General features: G+C 43.4%; 1 protein-coding gene and 1 non-coding gene across 3 annotated transcripts; one reads left to right on the top strand and one right to left on the bottom strand.

Moving 5' to 3' along the window:
- Positions 1 to 425: 425 nt before the first annotated feature.
- Positions 426 to 21,642, top strand: IMP3 (IMP U3 small nucleolar ribonucleoprotein 3). Of its 2 annotated transcripts, XM_071214308.1 has the most exons (3): positions 426 to 1,113; positions 2,315 to 2,421; positions 2,998 to 5,795. In XM_071214308.1, exon 1 carries the CDS (start codon positions 509 to 511, stop codon positions 1,061 to 1,063), a length of 555 nt encoding a protein of 184 aa, XP_071070409.1. In that variant the 5' UTR covers positions 426 to 508; the 3' UTR covers positions 1,064 to 1,113; positions 2,315 to 2,421; positions 2,998 to 5,795. The 2 variants fall into 2 exon arrangements, with proteins under 2 accessions (XP_071070409.1, XP_004473554.2); XM_004473497.5 differs by lacking the exons at positions 2,315 to 2,421; positions 2,998 to 5,795 and adding an exon at positions 21,571 to 21,642.
- Positions 9,587 to 9,693, bottom strand: LOC111759156 (U6 spliceosomal RNA). The gene has a single exon (XR_002793239.1). It is a non-coding gene; the product is annotated as a U6 spliceosomal RNA (small nuclear RNA).
- Positions 21,643 to 21,661: the final 19 nt, after the last annotated feature.

The following is a 21,661-nucleotide window of genomic DNA, read 5'->3' as shown; positions in this document are numbered from 1 at the left end:
GCCCAGGCCCACTTGGCAGGCAGAAACCATCCCACCGCTGGGTGAAGAAGGACCTGACTGGCACACGGCGGAGACTACGGGTCTGTCTGCGGGAAGCCCCCGCCCTCCCCCCACGTTGATAAGCTCAATCAAACAAGCCCGGGGGCCCCCCTCCTCCCCGGAACTGGGCCTCTTCAGCTCTGGCGGAGAAGATTTCTCCAGAGCGTTCCCGAAAGGCTGAAGTAAGAATGGGCGGAATCCACCACGATACTATAGGTTGCACCGTCGGCTCCTCAAAACCCACCCACTACTCCCGGGTTTCTTCCTCCTCTGTCCCAGAGAACGGGAAAAGCAGAACAAACGCGAGACACAGCCGGGAGGCGTGGTCGCACGCCAACCAATGGGGAACAAGGGCGTGGCCTCGGCTTCTTTGGGGGCGCGGCCGGGACTGCGCGCGCCGAGGCGGAAGTCGCTCGGGCGCCCAGGGCGGCTCTCAGGCGGTAGACCCGCTGCCCCTGTTGCTGCCATCATGGTGCGGAAGCTTAAGTTCCACGAGCAGAAGCTGCTCAAGCAGGTGGACTTCTTGAACTGGGAGGTCACCGACCACAACCTACACGAGCTGCGCGTGCTGCGGCGTTATCGGCTACAACGGCGCGAGGACTACACGCGCTACAACCAGCTGAGCCGGGCCGTGCGCGAGCTAGCGCGGCGCTTGCGCGACCTGCCCGAGCGCGACCCGTTCCGCGTGCGCGCTTCCGCCGCGCTCCTTGACAAGCTTTATGCGCTCGGCCTGATACCCACGCGCGGCTCCCTCGAGCTCTGCGATTTCGTCACGGCCTCGTCTTTCTGCCGCCGCCGCCTCCCCACCGTGCTTCTCAAGCTGCGCATGGCGCAGCACCTCCAGGCCGCCGTGGCTTTCGTGGAGCAGGGACACGTGCGCGTGGGCCCGGACGTGATCTCCGACCCCGCCTTCCTTGTCACACGTAGCATGGAGGACTTCGTCACCTGGGTCGACTCGTCCAAGATCAAGCGGCACGTACTGGAGTACAACGAGGAGCGCGATGACTTCGATCTGGAAGCCTAGCGGGACTCGCTCTCCTCGACTGCATTTTGTAGATGGGAAGGCAACTGCTGGTACAGTGAAATTCTATGCGAGCGTCCTTTCCTAGCGCGTGCCCTCGGTTGTTCGATTCCTTCCCGCTGTTAAACTTGGTTCCGCAATCAGGCCGCACACAGAGCCTTTGGGGGTGCGCCCTTGTTTACCAGGAAGTTTTCATAAGAACTTGAACTACAGCGAATTAAATGGCTGTGCCTCAGGACACGGTGGGAAACAGTTTTGTGCTGCACTGGGGTTATTGTTAGCTTCTCGTGTAACAAAAATTTATTAATTCTGTGGAAGCAAGAACTTTTCCCCTCCTCTCCCCAGCTTTCCCTTTATCATCTTGAAGCAGGACTGTTTGGTTCAGTTTTTTTTTTTTTATTAATTTTTTAATTATTAACTCAAATTCTTAACCTCTGTTCGTGATTAAGCTGTGTACAGACGATGAAGTTTGGTTCCAATTTTCCTTAAAAAGGGCGAAACTTTAATGTTCAGATTTTTCTTCCTCTTTTAAAGGAATGCTTTCCTACTGCCAATAAACGGTCTATTTTATAATGTAGGTTTTTTTGTCTGGTTTTCTTCCATAAGGTCATATCCATGGGTGTCTCCCAGGCTCAGGAACCCAGGGAAAACGGGATTAGTAACAACTTGGCCCTGGGTGAGGCCTGCAACAGCTGCAGCACGCAGAGTTTACAGGATGTTGCGCAGGGTTGGGCATATTTGTCAGTTTATCGCTCCCTTCCAAATCTGTATCTCAGAATGAGTGTTTTGGCAGCGCTCTTTTCCCACAGGATTTCCTGTTTATATTCCTGCCCCAGGAAATGCTGTATTGGAGGGCCAAAGTGTTTGCTTGCCTAAGGAAATAGTCACCCTGTGGCTTGGCCATCTAGTGGTTAGAAGAAACCCAGGAGATTCTTGGAAATTTACATGTTCTTAAGACTTGTAGAGCATTGGGAGAGAGAGTAGGGAGACTACCTCACTTTACCCAAAACTTCCAAAAGGAGAATAAATAGACTACTGAGACCAATGGGTTGACTTTAAAGTGTACCTTCTCCACTTGCCTGGTAGGAGGCAGCATTTAATGAAGAAATGATAAAGGGAGAGTTACACTGTGGATAATAATAGCAAATGCTTCTATATGTCAGGCATGGTTTTATGTGCATTTACATATATGAACTCATTTTATCCTCCCATCAATCCTATGAAATGGTAAATCCAGTTTTCCCCACTTTCCAGATGATAGACCTGCAACAGACATGTCAAATGGATTTCACCATGGTTGCATAGTCCATACCTCTTGGAGCTAGGGTTATATGCTTCCTTTAAAAGACTGTCACATGGAGGTGAAGGACAACCACCACACCATGGAGCCTAGAGTGATTACAACTGATAATGGGAGGATTGCATCCAGCATCCAGGTGGAATCTGAGCCTCCTCTTGACATAAAGGTGCAATGGACACAACCAATCCAGTGTCCACATAGAAGAGGTGGCATTGGATTGGGAAAAGTGGACATAATGGACAAAGGGTATGGGGAAAGGCAGGAAGAGATGAGAGGTGGAGGTGTCTTCGGGACATGGAGCTGCCCTGGATGGTGCTTCAGAGGTAATCACCGGACATTGTAAATCCTCACAGGGCCTACATGATGGAATAGAGGAGAGTATGGGCCATAATGTGAACCAATGTATATGAGGTGCAGAGGTGCCCAAAGATGTACTTACCAAATCCAATGGATGTGTCATGATGATGGGAACGAGTGTTGTTGGGGGGGGGGGGGAGAGGGGGGGTGGGGGGGTGGGGTTGAATGGGACCTCACATATATATTTTTAATGTAATATTATTACAAAGTCAATAAAAAATAAAAAAATTAAAAAAAAAAAAAAAAAACAAAAAACAAAAAAAAAGACTGTCACCGGCAGTACAGACAACCCTCCTCTGTCAAGGTTGAGAGTCACCAAACTTGAGTGTTCTGGTCAACAGAGAGGGGATATTTATTTTGAAAAGAAGCTGCCCTGGGCTGTGTGATTAGTCCCAACAGGATGCTGTAAGATTGGAGTTGAGGGATGCAGATGTGGCTCAACTGATAGAGCGTCCGCCTATTCATGTAAGAGGTCCAGAGTTCGAACCCAGGACCTCCTGGCCCATGTGATGAGCTGATCCACATGCAGTACTGCCACGCAGAAGGAGTGCCGTGCCATGCAGGGGTGTCCCCCGCATAGGAGAGCCCCATGAGCAAGGAGTATGCCCTGCAAGGAGAGCTGTCCCACACAAAAAAAGTGCAGCCTGCCCAGGAGTGGCACCACACACACAGCTGATGCAGCAAGATGACAACAAAAAGACACAGATTCCCAGGGCTGCTGACAAGAATGCGAGTGGACACAGAAGAACACACAGTGAATGGACACGAGAGCAGGCAATGGGGGACAGGGGCAGGGAGAAGGGGAGAGAAATAAATCTTTAAAAAATAAAAATAGAAAAAAAGATTGGAGTTGAGAGTAGGCTATACTCGAGTTAGGAGAGGGAGCCAGCATTCGCTGAGGCCCTGATTTACTCTTCCTAAAAATTTTGCAAGGTAGGTGGTGTTATCCACAGTTTTCAGATTGGGAAACTGAGAATTGGAACAAAAACTTGTCCAAAGCTGGACTTCAACTCCAGACTCATGTGACTACAAAGCCTGTATTCCTAGTGCCATCCTTTTAGGAGTAGAAGAGAAAATCCCACTCCCTAGCTCTGGTGAGTGAGCACAGACTCTGCCCATTTGGAGGAGCGTCCTCAGGACTCCCCGGATTGGAAAGCTCATGGGGAGGGGGCAGTAAGATAGCTCTAGAAGGTAAAACACCTGCTACCCTCCAGCTCCCATCGGAGCCCACAGGGCAGGTAGATCAGCTCCTTTGGAGTAGTAGGAGCCTGTACCTGTGGCCCAAGCAGGTAAACTTCAAAGTTCTCTTGAAGGAAACTGGGTTTAGGAGCTTAACAGTGAAATATAAGTTTGTTCAGAAAAGTTCTTTCTTCTCTTTTTTGGGGAAGGTGAGAAAGAAATGACTACCAGAACCTGTAACCAGAAACCTTTATCTTAAAAAAATCTTAAGCAAGGCAGGACAGTGATTTAGAAGGTAGGCTTTGGAGCCAGACTGCCTGCTCTAAATCCTATCTTAACCATCTGCTTAACTAGCTATATAACATTGATTATTACACTTAGCCTCTCTATACCTCTGTTTTTCTCGTTAGAAAAATGGGATAATAATAGTACTGACCTTAAAAATTGTAAGGAGGATCAAATAAGTTAATTCCTACAAAGGCTTAGAAGAGTTCTGCCATGTGGTCGCTCTCTCTGACCTTCCTACTCCACCTTCAGGCCACAGAAGAAATACACAGGGAGTTAGACAAATTATAACAACAAGAAAAGCCCAAAATCTAATATATATATACATACACACACACAATTAGAGTATAAATTGGTAAAACTCTTAGCAATTTTACAATATCAAGAACCCTAAAAATTTGTATTATATACTCTCTGACCTAGAAATTCCGTTTTCAAGAATTTAGCATGAATAAATTAAGGATATTTGCAACAATTAACTACAGGAATCTTTGCCATAGTGTTTATAATTGGGGAAAATTGTAAATGTGTCTCAAAAAGATATCCTTATAGTGAAACACTATACAACCATTAGAAATTATTGTGGCAAGACTCAAAAAAGTTAACACCTAGGTGAAAAAAATTATAAAATGGTACCAATAGTATCCAATTTTTCTGAAGACAAATATAATATAGATAGAAAAATAAGTGGATATAATAGTGTCTATCTCTGGGTTGGGATATTACTAGTGGTTTTAACCTTTTTTCTCTGTTCTTTTATTTTCCAACTTTTCTATAAAATCATGTATTAAAAAAAGAAAATAAGTATGATATGATCCTATAACTAGAAAGTCCCCAAAAATCTACAACAAACTACTAGGGCTAATAAATGAGTTCAGCAGAGTGGCAGGATACAAGATTAATATGCAAAAATCAGTAGTGTTTCTATACACTAGTAATAAGCAATCTGAGGAGGAAGTCGGGAAAAATTCCATTTATGATAGTGACTATAAGAATAAAATATTTAGGAATAGACATAACCAAGAATGTAGGGAAGCAGACTTGACCCAACGGATAGGGTATCCGCCTACCACATAGGAGGTCTGCAGTTCAAACCCAGGGTCTCCTGACCAGTGTGGAGCTGGCCCACGCGCAGTGCTGATGCTCACAAGGAGCACCATGCCATGCAGGGGTATCCCCCGCGTAGGGGAGCCCCACGCGCAAGGAGTGCGTCCCATTAAGGAGAGCTGCCCAGCGCAAAAGAAAGTGCAGCCTGCCCAAGAATGGTGCTGCACACACGGAGAGTTGACACAACAAGAAACACAGATTCCCAGTGCCACTGATAAGGATAGAAGCGGTCACAGCAAATGGAAACAGAGAGCAGACAACTGAGGGAAGGGGAGAGAAATAAATATTTTTTTAAAATCTTAAAAAAAAAAAAAAGAATGTAAAGCACTTATATTCAGAAAACCATACTTTGCTAAAAGAAATCCAAGAAGACCTAAATAAATGGAAGAACATGCCACATTCATTGATTAGAAGAGTAAATACTGTTAAGATGTCAGTTCTACCCAAATTAATACACAGATTCAACAAATCCCAATAAAAATCTCAACAACTTTTTTTTAAAGAAAAGGAAACAGATTTTTTGGAGGAGTAAGGGGCTCCAAATAACCAGAAACATCTTAAAAAGGAAGAACAAAGTTAAATCATATCACCTAAACTACAGTAGTAAAAACAACATGGTAAAAGCCTAAAGTTAGACATATACATCAGTGGAACTGAATTGATGGTTCAGAAACAGACCCTCACATTTATGGTTGAGTTTTTTTGTGTGTGTTTTTTTTAAAGATTTATTATTTATTTCTCTCCCCCACCCTCTTGTTTGCTCTCTGTGTCCATTCGCTGTGTGTTCTTCTGTGCTGCTTGGATTCTTGTCAGCAGCACCGGGAACCTATGTTTCTTTTTGTTGCGTCATCTTGCTGCATCAGCTCTCCTTATGTGTGGCATCACTCCTGGGTAGGCTGCACCTTCTTCATGCAGGGCGGCTCTCCTTACAGGGCACACTCCTTCTGTGTGGGACCCTCCTATGCAGGGGACACTCCTGCATGGCAGGGCACTCCTTGTGTGCATCAGCACTGTGCATGGGCCAGCTCATCACATGGATCAGGAGGCCCTGGGTTTGAACCCTGGACCTCCCATGTGGTCACCCTATCCATTGAGCCAAATCTGCTTCCTATGGTCGAATTTTGACAAGGCTGTCAAGCCTACCCAGCTGGGCAGAACAGTCTTCAACAAATGGCACTAGGAGAACTGGATATCCATGTCCAAAAGATAGAGTATCCCTATCTCACACCTTATACAAAAATAACTCAATGGACTCAAAATGGATCAAAGGCCTAATATAAAAGCTAGAACCATAAAATTCCTAGAAGAAAATGTAGGGAAACATCTTCAAGACCTGGTGGTGAAGCAGGCTAGTTTAGGGAATGACAAGACAAATCTGGAACCTAGCAGAAAACCACAGTGGTCATAAATTCCACCTGGAAATCTTCTGAGAGAAAGACTGCCACCAGAAACCAGCTGTAAGAACCTGTGAGAATTTTCCTTGAGGTCCGGTATCAAGAAAAAGCCCTAGATATTCTCAAGGAGCCTTATCATCCCCCTCCACCCCAGGGAATTGATGGGTGGAGTAATCAATCAAAACAGCCAACAACTGGGACCCCTCCCCTGAACATTAGCATGTGGGAGGAATAAAATTAATTAATGGTTTAAAAAGCAAGCGAGATAGGCAAAATCGCCCTTTTTCCTTCTCTGCCTGGACCAGTCTGCAAGTATACCTGGCAACATGTAATCTGTTATTTTCTCCCATTTCTAGTCTCTTCTCTCCTTTCCTTAATAAGCTATTGGCCTAACTAAACAGCATGTTCTTAAATTCTTTTATGTAACATAGTCCAGAACCTAAGAGGAATCCAACAACAGTGGTAGGTTCTTAAACCTTACACCAAAAGCATGAACAATGAAAGGAAAAAATGGATAAATGGGACCTACTTAAATTTAAACACTTTTGCAATTCGAGGACTTTGTCAAGAATGTGAAAAGGCAGCCCATTTAATGGGAGAAAATATTTGGAAACCACATATCCCAAAAGGGTTTGATTTACATACTATATAAAGTATAAGATCATAAAACTCAACAATACAAAAACAAGCAATCTAATTTAAAAATGGGCAAAAGACTTAAATAGACATTTCTACAAAGAGAAAAAGTACATGAAAAATGTTCATCACTAGCCAGCCATTAGGGAAATACACATCAAAACTACAATGAGATATCATCTCACACCTAATAGAATGGCCATTATTAAAACAACAGAAAACAGTAAGTGCTGGAGAAGATGTGGGGAAATAGGAACACTCCTTCACTCTTGGAGGGAGTGTAGAATGGTGCAGCCTCTGTGGAAGACAGTTAAGCAGTTACTCAGAAAGCTAACTATAGAACTGCCATATGATCCAGAAATCCCTCTATTAGGTAAATATCCAGAAGAACTGAAAACTGTGATGTGAACAGACATTTGCACACCAATGTTCATAGCAGCATTATTCACAATTGCCAAAAGATGGAGAGAGCCCAAGTACCCATCAACCAATGAATGGATAAACAAAACGTGGTATAGACATACAATGGAATACTATGCTGTTGTACGAAGAAATGAAATTGGGACACATACGATAACATGGACACACCCTGAGGACTTTATGCTGAGTGAAATAAGCTAGACACAAGAAGCCAAATATTGTATGATCTCACTAATATGAACTAAATATGAAGAATAAGCACATAGCATTAAAACCTAGAGTATAGGTTATTAGGAGATAGGATGAAGACTCAGAAGGGGTACTAATGCTTAATGTGTGTAGATTTTTAATTAGCTTGACTGCAAAAGTGTGGAAAAGGATAGAGTTGATGGTAACACATTACAATTAGATAACTAACACAGCTGGTTTATAAATGGGATTGTGCCTGAAAGGGGGTAGTCTAGGGATGTAAATGTCAATTAAAAGAAAGCTGGAGAATAATCTAGGGACTGAATAACATAGTGAATCGGAGATGAATTAGGATTGGGTTAATAGTACAAATACAAGAACGTTTTTCTATGAACTAGAACAAATGTATATCACTATTACACAGTGTTAAGAATATGGTGGCGGTGGACTTGGCCCACTGGTTAGGGCGTCCGTCTGCCACATGGGAGGTCCGCGGTTCAAACCCCGGGCCTCCTTGGCCTGTGTGGAGCTGGCCAATGCCCGCAAGGCGTGCCCTGCCACTCAGGGGGTCCCCGCGTAGGGGAGCCCCACGCGCAAGGAGTGCGCCCTGTAAGGAGAGCCGCCCAGCGCAAAAGTAAGTGCAGCCTGCCCAGGAATAGTGCTGCACACATGGAGAGCTGACACAACAAGATGACGCAACGAAAAAGAAACACAGATTCCCGTGCTGCTGACAACAGAAGCGGACAAAGAAGACGCAGCACATAGACACAGAGAACAGACTACTGGGGCAGGGGGAAGGGGAGAGAGAGAGAAAAAAAAAGATGGTGATGCATGGGGGAAATACAATTAATTTAACTTATGGACTATAGTTAACAGCAATATTGTAGTAATATTCTTGCATCGATGACAGAGAAGTTACTGTGTTAATAATGGGGGGGGGTATAAAAAAATATATACCAAATGTGTGCTATAGGCCATGGTTAGTGATAATAGTCTGATGATGTTCTTTCATAATCTGTAACAAATGTCCCATAACAATGTAAGGTGTTGGTGGAGGGGTGTTGTATGGGAATTCCGCCAATATGCACGATTGTTTTGTAAGTTCAAAACTTCTCTAATAAAAAATATGCATTAAAGAAAATTTAACCAAAACAAAACAAAACTGTCCTTAATCAAAGAGCAATTGAAATGGTCTCATTGAAAGAGAAAAGACTGGCACTAAACTGGCCACACTCAGAGAGAGGCTTGGTCAAAGGACTCAGTGAGCTGAGAATCATTTCTTCCCCAAATCCAGTAAGTCAAAGAAAGGTGGACTTTCCTCAGCTTCTGGAGGCCTGGTGTGCCATCCTAACTTGCACCAGCTTTCTAGAAAAGTTAGGTGTACATATAACTGAAAAAAAGATTTTATGAAACTGCTTACCTTTTCTTTCAGTGATGCTGTCTAGTGTTTTCTTTCCTTTTCTTCTTTTTTAATGCTAATCCTATCTTGTTAAATTCATTTCACAGTCTGTTAATGAGCCAAAACCTTTTGTTCAAGTTTTAAAAAGTGCCCTTGAAGACATTTCAGCCCTCTCCAGAGATAATTAGCATTTTAATTTGGAATATTTAAGGAATTGCTGTTTCCAGCTATTAAATCAGAACATTTTTTTTTCTTTTTTCAAAAATATGGAACGCTTCACGAATTTGCATGTCATCCTTGCGCAGGAGCCATGCTAATCTTCTCTGTATCGTTCCAATTTTAGTATATGTGCTGCCAAAGCGAGCACTAAATCAGAACATTGACTGCATCTTTTATTAACTATTTGACCTCAAACAAGTAACCACCCATCTCAGAGCCTGTTTGCTTATCTGTGAAATGGGGATAGTAATATGAAGATTAAATGAGATGACACACACAACACTTGGTAGTATGCTTTTTTGCCCCCAAAATGCACTACTTTATTTCCTCATAAGGCACCCATGCAATATAAACCTTAAAAACATTATTTCTTTAGTAAGCCAATGGAGTCCTGAGGTGTCTTTCAGCCACAGAGCTTTCTCCACAAGCCAAAAGTTCCTTTGATGTTTAGGAAATAGTGGTGAAAGTCACACAGAATTGTCAATATACTTAATGTCAAAGAATTATCCATTTAAAATAGTTAAAATGGATTTAATATTATGTTTATTTTAGCATAATTAAAAATAAATTCAAAATGGAAAACAAAACCTGAAAAACAACCTTGTGAGACCAGTGCTTCTTGAAAGCATGCCTTGGCACATGGTCAGGTGATAGAGCCCTGACCCCTCAGGGTAGCATTCCAGGGCCTCCGAGATCCTGCCTGCCCAACTCTTCATCTCTAGCTACCGTCGCTTCCCACCCTCACACCCCTCATCTCTCAGTCTGGAATGTCTGTGCTTTGCTGTTCTGGCAATCTTCTGCCCCATCATTGCCTCCCCTCTCTGTGAAGGCTTTCGTACTCTCTGCAATGCGACATCATACATGTGCCTCCTGTATAGAACCATCGCCTGGGTCTGTGATTGTTCACCTTGCTCCCAAGACTAAGTTCCTCCAAGACAGGGGACCCAGAGCGTACAGCTGACTCACCTTGGGACTTGCCGGGTGTCTGGCTCGTTTATTTGCTCGTTCTCCTCGTGATTATTGATCTATTATAAATTATTTATTCACCTATTATGTATTCACCTACTATGTTCCTGTGCTTGACACACTGCTGTAAACAAATCAGACCTGGTCCCTGACCTCTTGTAGCTTTCAGTCAAGAAAGCTGGAGTCTTGAAGAATCACAGGAATAGAAATCCAAATGGTGATCAATGCTATGAAGATAAAATGCATAGTGGTATGAGCACAGGGGAATCTTCTATAGCTGAGGAAGTAACATCTGAAATGATGTCTAACAGATTAGGCAAAGAGATTGCGGGGAGGGAGGACGTTTCCAAGAGAAAGTCAAATTTAAGACCTGAAGGATAAATATGAATCAGGCAGAAAGTAGGCAGAAGAGCACACCAGGCAGAGAAAATGGCATGTGTTAAAGCCCTGAGGGGTCCACAGAACGGAGGAATAAAATATAAACTAGAGTAGACCTACTGATACTCTACTTTAAAACTATTGTGACGAGTAATAGAAGAAATTTCAGCATCGAGGGGGAGAAAGTGGCCACAGTAGTTGCTGAGGGCAGGGAGAGGGTAGAAGAGATATGATGTGGGGGCATTTTTGGGATTTTGAGTTGTCCTTAATGATATTGCAGGGTCAGATGCTGGACCTTATATATCCTGCCATAACCCTGAATGTACTGGGCGAGAGTGCGAACTACAGGGTAAACTATTATCTGTGTAGAGCAGCAGTGGCCCAAAATGTGTTCACCGAGTGAGATGAGTATGCCTCAATGATGGGGGAGCTTGTTGGTGTGGGAGGAGTGGGGTGGGGGGGCCGGGGGTATACAGGAACCTCTTATATTTTTTAGTGTAACTTTTTTTGTGATGTATATATCTTCAAAAAAATACAATTTACAAAAATGATGTGGTGGGGAGTGGGATACATGGGAAACTCTTATGTTTATTGTTTTTTTAAATGTTTTTTAATGTAACATTCCTTGTAATCTATTAACTTAATTTTAAAATTAATTAATTAATTAATTAAAAATTTTTAAAAACAGCCCTGAGGTAGAAAAGTTTGGTGCATTCTAGAAACTGAGAGTCAGTGTGGCTTGGAGCACAGTAAGCAAGGGAACAAATGGCCAAGGTAAATTATAGCCAAATACTGCAGTACCTTGTAGGCTAAGCAAGGACTTTGGATTTTATTCTTAGCACTGAAGGGTGTGGGAGCAACTCAATAAGACTAATATATTTTGAGGGGCACTCTGGCTATTGTGTAAAGGCTGAACTAGACGTGGAACTGTATGGACATGTACAGAGCATTGAGAAGACTTTTGAGTCTTCCAGGCAAGAGACAATGGTGGCTTGGACCAGGGTAGTGGCAATGGGGCTGGAGATAAGTAACTAGACTTGCCATCTGTTTAGGGGACTATAGTGGATGTTGTTGGGACCCCAAATCCCCTTACCTGGCTGAGGCACCCCTCCCCCAGCTGCTGTGAGTGTTGGCTGCCTCCCTTCACTGGAGAATTGCCTCGGCTGATCTGAGCCACCTCATCCAGGAGGTTTCACCCTCACCTCTGCCACCACTCACCTGCAGCCATCAAAAGGCTGAGCCCTGGGCCTCAGGGGAAGGCAAGACCTGTGCCAGAGCCCCCTATGAGTCAGGAGGCAGAGCGTTAACTTTATCTGAGACCACATCCTTGCTTTGTTCTTTCTTCTTCCCTCTCCTGCTTCAGGTTTTTCCTGAAGAGCACTCCTTTGAAAAATCACGTGCACTGGAATCCTGACTCAGGCAGTATTTCTAGGGAACCCAATCTATTGCACAGGAGAGGTGACAGGACTAGGGGTGAATGGACATGAGGGCTAAGGCAGGTGGCAAGTGGGTCTCCCTCCCTACATCCAATTGTTCAAGGCTGAGAGCACAGGCCCAACGAAAGTCAAGGTGCCCATGATGACCATGGAGCCCTGTGATGAGGTTATGTGGCCAAGTGAACTCCTGGGCAGGGCCCATTGCCTCGTGAGGTCCAAGTGGGTCTGGAGAAACAAAATGATGGGGCAGACTGTCTTGCAATCAATCAGGCCTGGGAGCATTATGGATGGAAGCAGGTCCCAGGCTGCCATTGTGCCTGATGCCTGCTGCCTCCCTCACCAGCCTCAGGATTTTTTGCCTGTGAGCTAGGGCAAGGTAAAAATCTTTCTGACCACAGCAGGCACTGGCAACTAAGGGCTCAGAGCTGAAGAGGGCTGGAGCTGAGCAAGCCAGAGGAGGAGCCAGCAGGGGGGCTCGGGCCTCTGTCTATAGGAATTACATCCCAGCCTTTGGCAATGCTACCTCCTACCCACCCACTCATATACATCTCTGGTCTGGCCAATTTCTACCAATCTATTGCCTCAATGATGCAGTATAATAAACCACTCAGGGCAAAAAAAATAAGTACTTATTTAGCCCACAAGTCTGCAGGTCTCTGCTGTGCTTGTAGTTTTGTGGTCAAATGCATGTTGCCTAGATGGCTCTGCTAATTTTAACTGAGCTCTCTCCTAAGTCTGGAAGTAAGCTGGCTGTCAACTTGTCTAGGATGCCTTGACTGGGACAACTATAGCAACTTGGCTCTGATGGATACATTTGTCTCATCGTCTGGCAGCAATTAGTTAATATGCATGCCATATTATTACTCTCAAGATGCTTGGGATGAATATGTTCACCCAGGAGGGTGGCTCAGGGGAGACTGAAACCTAGCCGTGTTCCCACAGAGTCCCCCAGGACTTGCATATACTAGGTACTTAATAACTTCTAATTTGGTTCCCTTTGATGGTGCCAGGCAGGGCTGAGACTAGAGCAAGACACGCAAGGTGCCTAGGGCACTTGCATGATCCTGGGTGATGGCCCCTGCTTGCATCTTCCTCCTCCTGGCCCCGGTGGTGGGCCAGCGCTCAGTGCCAAAGAGGCAAGTGCAGAGAAGCACAGACCCTGCCTGAAAGGGCAGAGACCAGAGGGCCAGCGTCCTACAGGTGGATGGCCTCTGGGTCTCCCCTGGTTCTCACACCTAGGACTTCCAGAAGGTTCAGAACCAGCACAGCCAGGCCTCCGGCTGTGCTTCTCAAGGTCCAGTCGTTCTGAACCATCACCGTATTTGCTGTAGCCACTGTACTGCTATGTTCTTAGCAGCTTTCTATAAATCATCTCACTTTTCCTTGTACTTAGATTTATTTAAAAAGGAAACTTTCCAAGGGAAAGCTTGAAGGATATTAATCTTTCAGTCTCACGATTATAGTCAGGCCTGAGAGAGAAGTCAAGACAAATCACCTTGATGCTTTGGACTTAAAAGTGAATCAAATGTTCCACAACAACGCAAGGTATTGGGGGTGGGGTGATGTATGGAAGTCCCCTATGCCAAGCATGTTTTTTCGGTAAGTTCATAAGGTTTACTATACATTTATTGTTTATGTTCACATGTACACAATAACCTTCAATACAAAATTTTTTAAGAGGTCCTGGGGATGAAACCCCTGACCTCATACATGTGAAGCAGGTGCTCAACCACTGAGCTTCACCTGCTCCCCATTTTAAAATGAAAAAAAAAAAAAAAGTGACTCAAAGACATTGTATACCAGTGAAGTTACAGAGCAGTCACCGAAGTCATAGCAGATGGGTTAACATATTTCCTCATAGCAAACACCTAGTAATATCTTCTCAAGGTGAAGGACATATTCCACAAGAGATAACTATAAGCTTTTAAAGCTAAGATGTCTCCAAGGAACTTGAAGACAAATTAGCCAGGCCATTTTCATGAAAACAGGGAAAATGAATACGCACATGTGGAACAGGAAGGGGCCTTCAAGGTAATATTGATTACTTTTCATTGTAATTGAAGCAAAATGTTCTTGACATTTTCTAGATATTTTCTTCAAACTTTACTTCCAATTTAAAAAAATAAAGGAATAGACAAAAGGCAGCTCAACAAGTTATGGAAGCATTACTCAAAAAAGTTCTATCCAGGCACCTTTATCTCATTTAATCCTAAAAGCAAACTCAATTGTTCCTCCAGTATTCAGAAAGATACGCGGATGAGCACAGACTGGTTAATTGACGTGATCAAGGTCTCCTTGTGAATGAAGAAAATGATCCTGGAGCCAGCCACTACCCAAGAGTTTCATACACATTAACTCATCTAATCCGCACAGCAACCCTGTGTGGTAGGCCTGTGATTATCTCCATTGGGAGGTGAGGAAAGAGGCACTACAGCCTAAGTCCTTTGCCTGCGGCGCCCCAGCTTGGAGGGGGTGGAGCTGGGCCTGCACCTGCGCTGTCTGCCAGGTCTAGGCCCACTTTGGGCTTTGCCTGAGGACTTCCAACTCATCTGATAAACACCTACCTTGCCCCCATGCAGGACTAAGTTATTTTCTAGAATTTGCTTTGGGTTTTTAAAAATAATTGAAATAAAATCATATAGATAATGTTGAAGAACCCTTTGGTACCCCCTCCCGGGGGTGACCAATACCACAAATTTAGTGTGTATTTTTCTGATGTATTTTAATTCTTTGCAGACATGTGTATCTGTGGATAGTATATATTGTGCTTTGTTTCTTTTTAATTTTAGCATGAAAAAAAGAAAAAGAAAAAGAAAAAATACTTTATCATGTTCATATCTCATAAAACTAAACCTCATTCTTTTTTTATCTTTAGGATTGATTTAGTACCTTCTTTGCTTATGCTACAAAAATATTACAATATTATTGTTAACTATAGTCTATAAGTTACATCAGTTATATTTTCCCATGTATCACCATATTCTTAACACCCTGTAATAGAACATTCTTATATTTACATTATTAACCACAATCCTCAAACTGCTGCCAAAGTCACTATTATACATCCCTGTTATCCTCCAACTGTTCTCCCTACTAACATTAACCTCCATTGCAGCCATATCACATCCATAAATCAACTGTTTGATACATTCATAATAATGTGCTACCATCACCTCCATCCATTACCACACATTTATAATACATCCAGCATCAGCTCCCCCTTTTCAGCCCACATTCCCTCTCCCACCAACCTATACTCCACAGTCTACCCATTGTATTCAGTTCATATCAGTGAGACCCTACAATAGTCATCTTTTTGTGTCTGGCTTATTTCTCACAAGATGATATCCTCAAGTATCCTCATGTTGTCATGGGCTTCCCCAGTTCATTTCTTCTCACAGCTGAATAGTATTCCACCGTACAGTAATGCTGCTTGTTTCCATCTTTTGGCAATTGTGAATCATGCTGCCATGAACATTAGTGTGCAAATATCTGTTCTCATCCTTACTTTCAGTTCTTCTGAATATATTCCTAACAGTGGGTTTACTGGATCATATGGCAGTTCTATATTTAGCTTCCTGAGGGAAGGCCAAATCCTCTTCCACAGAGGCTGCACCATTCTGCATTCTCACCAACAGTGAAGAAGTATTCCTATTTCTAGACATACTCTCCAGCACTTGTAGTTTTCTGTTTTTGTTTTGTTTTGTTTTTAATAATGGCTATGCTATATGATGTGAAATGATATCTCATTGTAATTTTGATCTGCATTTCTCTAATAGCTAGCGATGTCAGATATCTTTTCATGTGCCTTTTGGCCATTTGTATTTCCTTTTTGGAAAAATGTCTACTCAAGTCTTTTGCTCATTTTTAAAAATTGTGTTGCTTGTCATTTTGTTGTTGTTTTATTTTTTTTTCAAAGTCCTGATTATTTAACCACTCAAATTTAAAAGTGTTTAGATTTTTCCAAATTGACCAAATAGGTGTAGGTCTATTTCTGGATTCTCTGATCTCTTCCACTAACCTGTTGATCTACCTTTACACCAATACCATACTGTTTTGATTACTATAGCTTCAAAAATTTTTGAAATAATTTAGGGTAAATTATCCAACTCTCCATTTTGAAATTTGTATTGGCTACTCTAAATCCATTGCTTTTCCATTGTTATTTTTTAAATAACCTTTTCTTTTAGGATGGTTTAGTTTTAGATTTACAGAAAAATTACAAAGATGTATTATTGTGTTCCCATATGCACCACATCCAGTTTTCCCTATTATTAACATCTCACATAAGTATGGTCCATTTGTCACAACTAACAATGGCACATTGTTATTAACTAAAGGCCATATTTAATTCAGCTTTTCTTAATTTTTACCTAATGTCCTTTCTCTAGTCCAAGATCTCATCCAAGTTACCACATGTAGCAGTTTGATATAGCTATGAATTCCAAAAATAAATATTGGATTATGTTTGTAAACTGGTCTGTACCTGGACATGATTAAATAATGATTAGGGCTTTGATTGGGCCATGTCATTAGGGCATTGAGTCCCCACCCCTTGGTGGGTGGGGACTCACAGATAAAAGGCATGGCAAAGGACAAAGTTGGAGGCTTTTTGATGCTGGAGTTTTGATGTTGGAGTTTGATGCTGAGTTCTTAAGTGGAGCCCCAGGAAGTAAGCATACAGAGCAAAGAGAAGCAAGCCCTGGGAAGAGAGGAACCCAGGAAGCCTGAACCCTCACAGACATTGCCGCCATCTTGCTCTAACATGTGAAAATAGACTTGGTGAGGGAAGTCACTTATGCTTTATGGCCTGGTATCTGTAAGCTCCTACCCCAATAAATACCCTTTATAAAAGCCAACAGATTTCTGATATTTTGCATCAGCACCCCTTTGACTGACGAATATACCATATTATTATTTAGTTGTCGTGTCTCTTTAGGGTCCTCCTGACTGTGTGCCAATTCTCAGGCTGTTTTGAGGAATACTGGCCAGGCATTTTGTAGAATGTCCCTCAACTGGGAGTTGGCATTTTCTGGCTTTTATCCTTATCTTGGTGGATGTGGCTGACTCTCTCAGAGCCTCTGTGTCAACACTGTCGTGCTCAAGGTTCTTCACTGGAGTTGTTCTCTACAGCACACAGCCTCCCGCTCCACTTTGATCTTTAGGCAGGGCTGAATTGAGAAAAAATCATTTTCTCTTTCTGCAAAGATTTCTATCACGATTGTAATGGAAAAGCACTTACACTGGCATAAATAGGTAAAAAATGAACACAATGAAGGCAGGACAACATGTTTCAGCTAGTGGGTATTAACTGGCTACAACTGCCTGCTGAAGAGGTCTGCTGTCTTTGTTGACAAGGAGGATTTGCAAGTTTTTGAGGGGCCTGAGAACTCAGCACCAACTGAAACTCCTTCATGTGCAGTCAAACTGGGAGAAAAGAAAACTTTCTCACTCTGCCCTTCAATATTCTTCACCTTCCCTCTCCTGCTCCAGTTACAATCATGCTTGTCCTGGCCTATTGGGTAACACTAGCCTATGGCAACCAGCCTGGAATTAGGTCCTGGTCTATGGGAGGACAATTGCCAAGGAACTGGAGCAGAGACTCAGGAGCAAAACTGAGCAGAGGAAAAAAGTAACTGCAGAGAGCCATCAGGTGGGCCTGTTGGCCCCTGGGGCTCTTCCCTGGCCCGGCTGCAGCAGCTCAGGTTTATGAGCGCCCTTGGCCAGGAAGTCAAGCAGACCTGTTGCTTTTACTGAGAACGCTGAGGCCTGTGGGGCACATGACCCCCCTGTCTGCCTCTGGTTAGGGCAAAAGTCTTGGGTCTGGCCTTCCCTACCCAAACCCAGCCCTTCCCAGGCTTCTTCCCACAATCCACTGGTCCACCTCTTTGGTGCTCCGTCCTGGGTCCTTCAGGCCTAGCCATGGTCCTCCTCTTCCAGGAGGCCTGCCTTGACTCTTAGGGGCTTTATCTTGGTGGCTTTCTTACATTCAGTTACTAATCACTGCCCCAGTTCTAAACCCTGGTGGCTTAGTCTCATTAGTGGGGCTTTTTAAAAGTAGGGAGCCCAGGCCCTCCCCAGACCTCTCAAATCAGAGAAGGATATGGGTACATGAATTCTAAAAGAGCCCCACAGACAACTGTGATGAGCAGCCAGGAACAGAACCACTGACTGAGCTGTTTGTGGGTGCTTGTTGGGTCACCCTATACAAGTGTTTTAGGCTCCTACAGAGCAGGGACCATGTCTGACTCCCTTTGCCCCCTCATTAGTAGTACAAGATTTACTTAAAATGCCAAAGATGGGAAAGGGAGAAGGGAACTGACATTTAACGTGCCAGGCTCTGGACTAAGGATTTATTACATTTATTACACATCTAATCCTTAGAACAAGGCAAGGACTATCTTCCCCGTTTTATGGACGTAGAGACTGTGGCTTTGAGAGGTGGAGTTCTCTATCCTATGCTTGGTTCGTTTTGTTTATCTGACTCTGTCCTCTTGCCTTCCCTTGAAGACAGGGGCCAAACCCCTTCTTTATAGTCAGGTGTTGAGCAAATATGGATGGATTGAGGTTTGAACCTATATCTCACTGACTTCGGAGCCCACACTTTTAACTGCTCTGTTATACCTGTGACTTAGAGCCCAGTGGTTCTTCGACCTGAGGTTTGGCCCCTCCTGAGCTCCAGAAGTCCACATGGCTGCAGTTCTGGTGTCCCAGCAAATGTGACCCCTACTGATACTTGACTGCCACCCTTACAAGTATGCCTCTCCCTCTTGCCTCAAGTTGGAGACTTTGATCTACGGGTGTCTCCAAGAAGGCAGTGAGAGGTGTGAATCTTCAACTGGACTTAGATGGTTCAGAGTCTCAGCCTTAAATACCATTGAATTACACAGGGAGAAAGCTGTTCCCTTTCCAATTTTCATTCATCTCCAACAACCTCAAGGGGAAAATCTTGCTGGAACCTTGACTTAAACACATGTATAATTCTTGCTAATTTCCCCCTTAAGAGCAACAAGCCACCCCAGGTTTCATTTCCAGACTACACTTCAAATCCAGCTACTTCTTAACACATCCAATGCTACAACCTTAGTGCCAGCCCTTTCATTTTGGCCTGGATCCTTACAGTATCCTGCTCACTGGCCTCCTGACTGCTCAACTAGTCAGTTCTCCACCAAGCAGCCAGTGTGAGCTCTGAAACACTCAAGTTGAGCTTTCTGGTTCCACTGCTTAAAATCCTCATCTGCAATGGAAGTAAATCAAAACTCCCCACCATGGCCCAAAGTGCCTTCCTTACGTGTTCGAAGTCCTGCCTGCCTCTGTGACCTCATCTCCCTCTGCCTCCCCCCTCCTGCCCCCAGCTTTGCTCCTGGTCTTCTGTCTACCTCTCACATAGTGCAAATATGCTCCTGACTCATGCCTCTCTTTGTACCTTCTATGACTTCTGCTACAAATACTTGGTCCCTGGTCCTTGTGATTGACTCTTTCTAATCATTCAAGTCTTGACTCAAATGTCAACAGTTTAGAGAGGAATTCTCTGAAGCCCCTCATCCCAGAAGTCCTACCAAGCCACCTGATCTCCTTGTACTCGTCTGTGGTCAGCTGTGGCATTTACTGTTTCTCTTTCCCCACCACGACTAGGCTGTAAACACTGGGAGGGGGGCAACCGCCTCAATCTTGGTTATTTCTGTATCTTGTGGGCATGGCACAGTGTCTGACAAACAGTAGGCATTAAATACAAACTTGTCAATTGACAAGAGTGACAGTTGAGGCCTCTGTTGGAAGGTCTAGATACCTTCCTACTCTTGATCTCTGCTTTTCTATGTCAGGATTCTCCAGCAATGGGAGCTTACAAGATTTAAGGGGATGCACAGATTTTGCCTTAAAATAACATTGAATCAAAGAGTGAGAAAGTTGATCTTCCCTCTTCTGTTTCCTCTTTGAACTTTTCTGATTAACTCAGAATAAATCCTCAGTTTATTGTTACTCCTTATCACTTCTCCAACACTTGCTAATCTCTGATTACAAAGAAAGTCCCCAATATCACCGTTTTCTGCAGTCATCAGTATCTAGCTAGATTTTAATAACACTGTATTATTTTAACTGTAATTATAGACACCTTTAAAATGGGAAGTGACTTATGGTAATGTTATAATGCTGCCCTTTTAAATAAATGTGTTTTTTTTTAAGTGAATTGATTTCTTTAAAGACATTAAACATAGGTGTATGTGTATGTTTCCAATGTTGTGGAGGTGGGGTGCTAATGATTATAGTTGGGGAACCACTTTCAGGTGGAGCAGCCCCTTCTGGAACACCAACTAGTTCCAAAATGAGCCCCTGGAGCTGGTGTGGTTTGTTTTGTTTTCAATGATGTGAGAGGTATTCAGCTGGGTGGGAGTGATTGGACTGGAGGGATAAGAGCCTTTCTCCTAGACCTCAGGGAATGGACTTGGGGAACTTTTTCTTAATTTCAGTCGTTTTTCCCCCAACATTTAGGGCCATTACTCTTCTCTATGCAGTTCAGACCCCAGACTTGTCCTCCATGGTGATGGATAAGGAATGGTGGCTCTGGGATACTAAATACTTAATGTTCTGATGTCAAATTTCTCTAAATGAGGTCAGTCTCTGGTCCCCTTTTTTTTTATTTTAAAGATTTATTTATTTCTCCCACCCCTCGTTGTTTTGTGCTTGCTGTCGGCGCTCTGTGTCTCTCTGTTGTATGTTCATCTTTTTAGGAGGCACAGGGAACTGAACCCCCAACCTCTCATGTGGGAGGGAGGTACCCAAATGGCTTGAGCCACATCTGCTCCCTCTGGCCCTTTTTTTTGTTGCTTTGTTAGTCTTCACAATCGGGCAAAAACTTCCTTGTCAGTCTACTGACATTCTACTTAGGCCAGATAGATAGTTTCATGTGAATAAAATATGCAACCAGTCCACATCTTGACTTTCCTTAGACTCAAAATGTGCCAAATTTAGATATTTCATTTCTGCAATAGTAATATCCATCTTATTCTATAAGTCAAACTTTCAGTAAATTGAGTTACTTAAAATCTGAGCATCAAACTTCCTATTTCATTGCGATAATTGAGGATTAAATGAGATCATGCAAATGCACAATGAAATCATGCAAATGAAGCTCGGTGACTGGCTTAATGTAAGCCTTCAATAAATGACCATTAATATTTTCATTTTAAAATGAAATAAAAAATTTAAAAAAATATTTTCATTTAGCATCTTATCCTTCCTTTCAGGCAGAGGCGGCACCCTGGTTTGATTAGGTGACCTAAACCTGGGCCACCTACCTTCCACCCATTGAACCAATCCAATCATTGCTTCACCCAG

The sequence above is a fragment of the Dasypus novemcinctus genome, chromosome 3, assembly GCF_030445035.2.
Source record: "Dasypus novemcinctus isolate mDasNov1 chromosome 3, mDasNov1.1.hap2, whole genome shotgun sequence".
Classification (NCBI taxonomy): Eukaryota; Metazoa; Chordata; class Mammalia; order Cingulata; family Dasypodidae; genus Dasypus; species Dasypus novemcinctus.
This window is presented reverse-complemented; position numbering and strand designations above follow the sequence as displayed.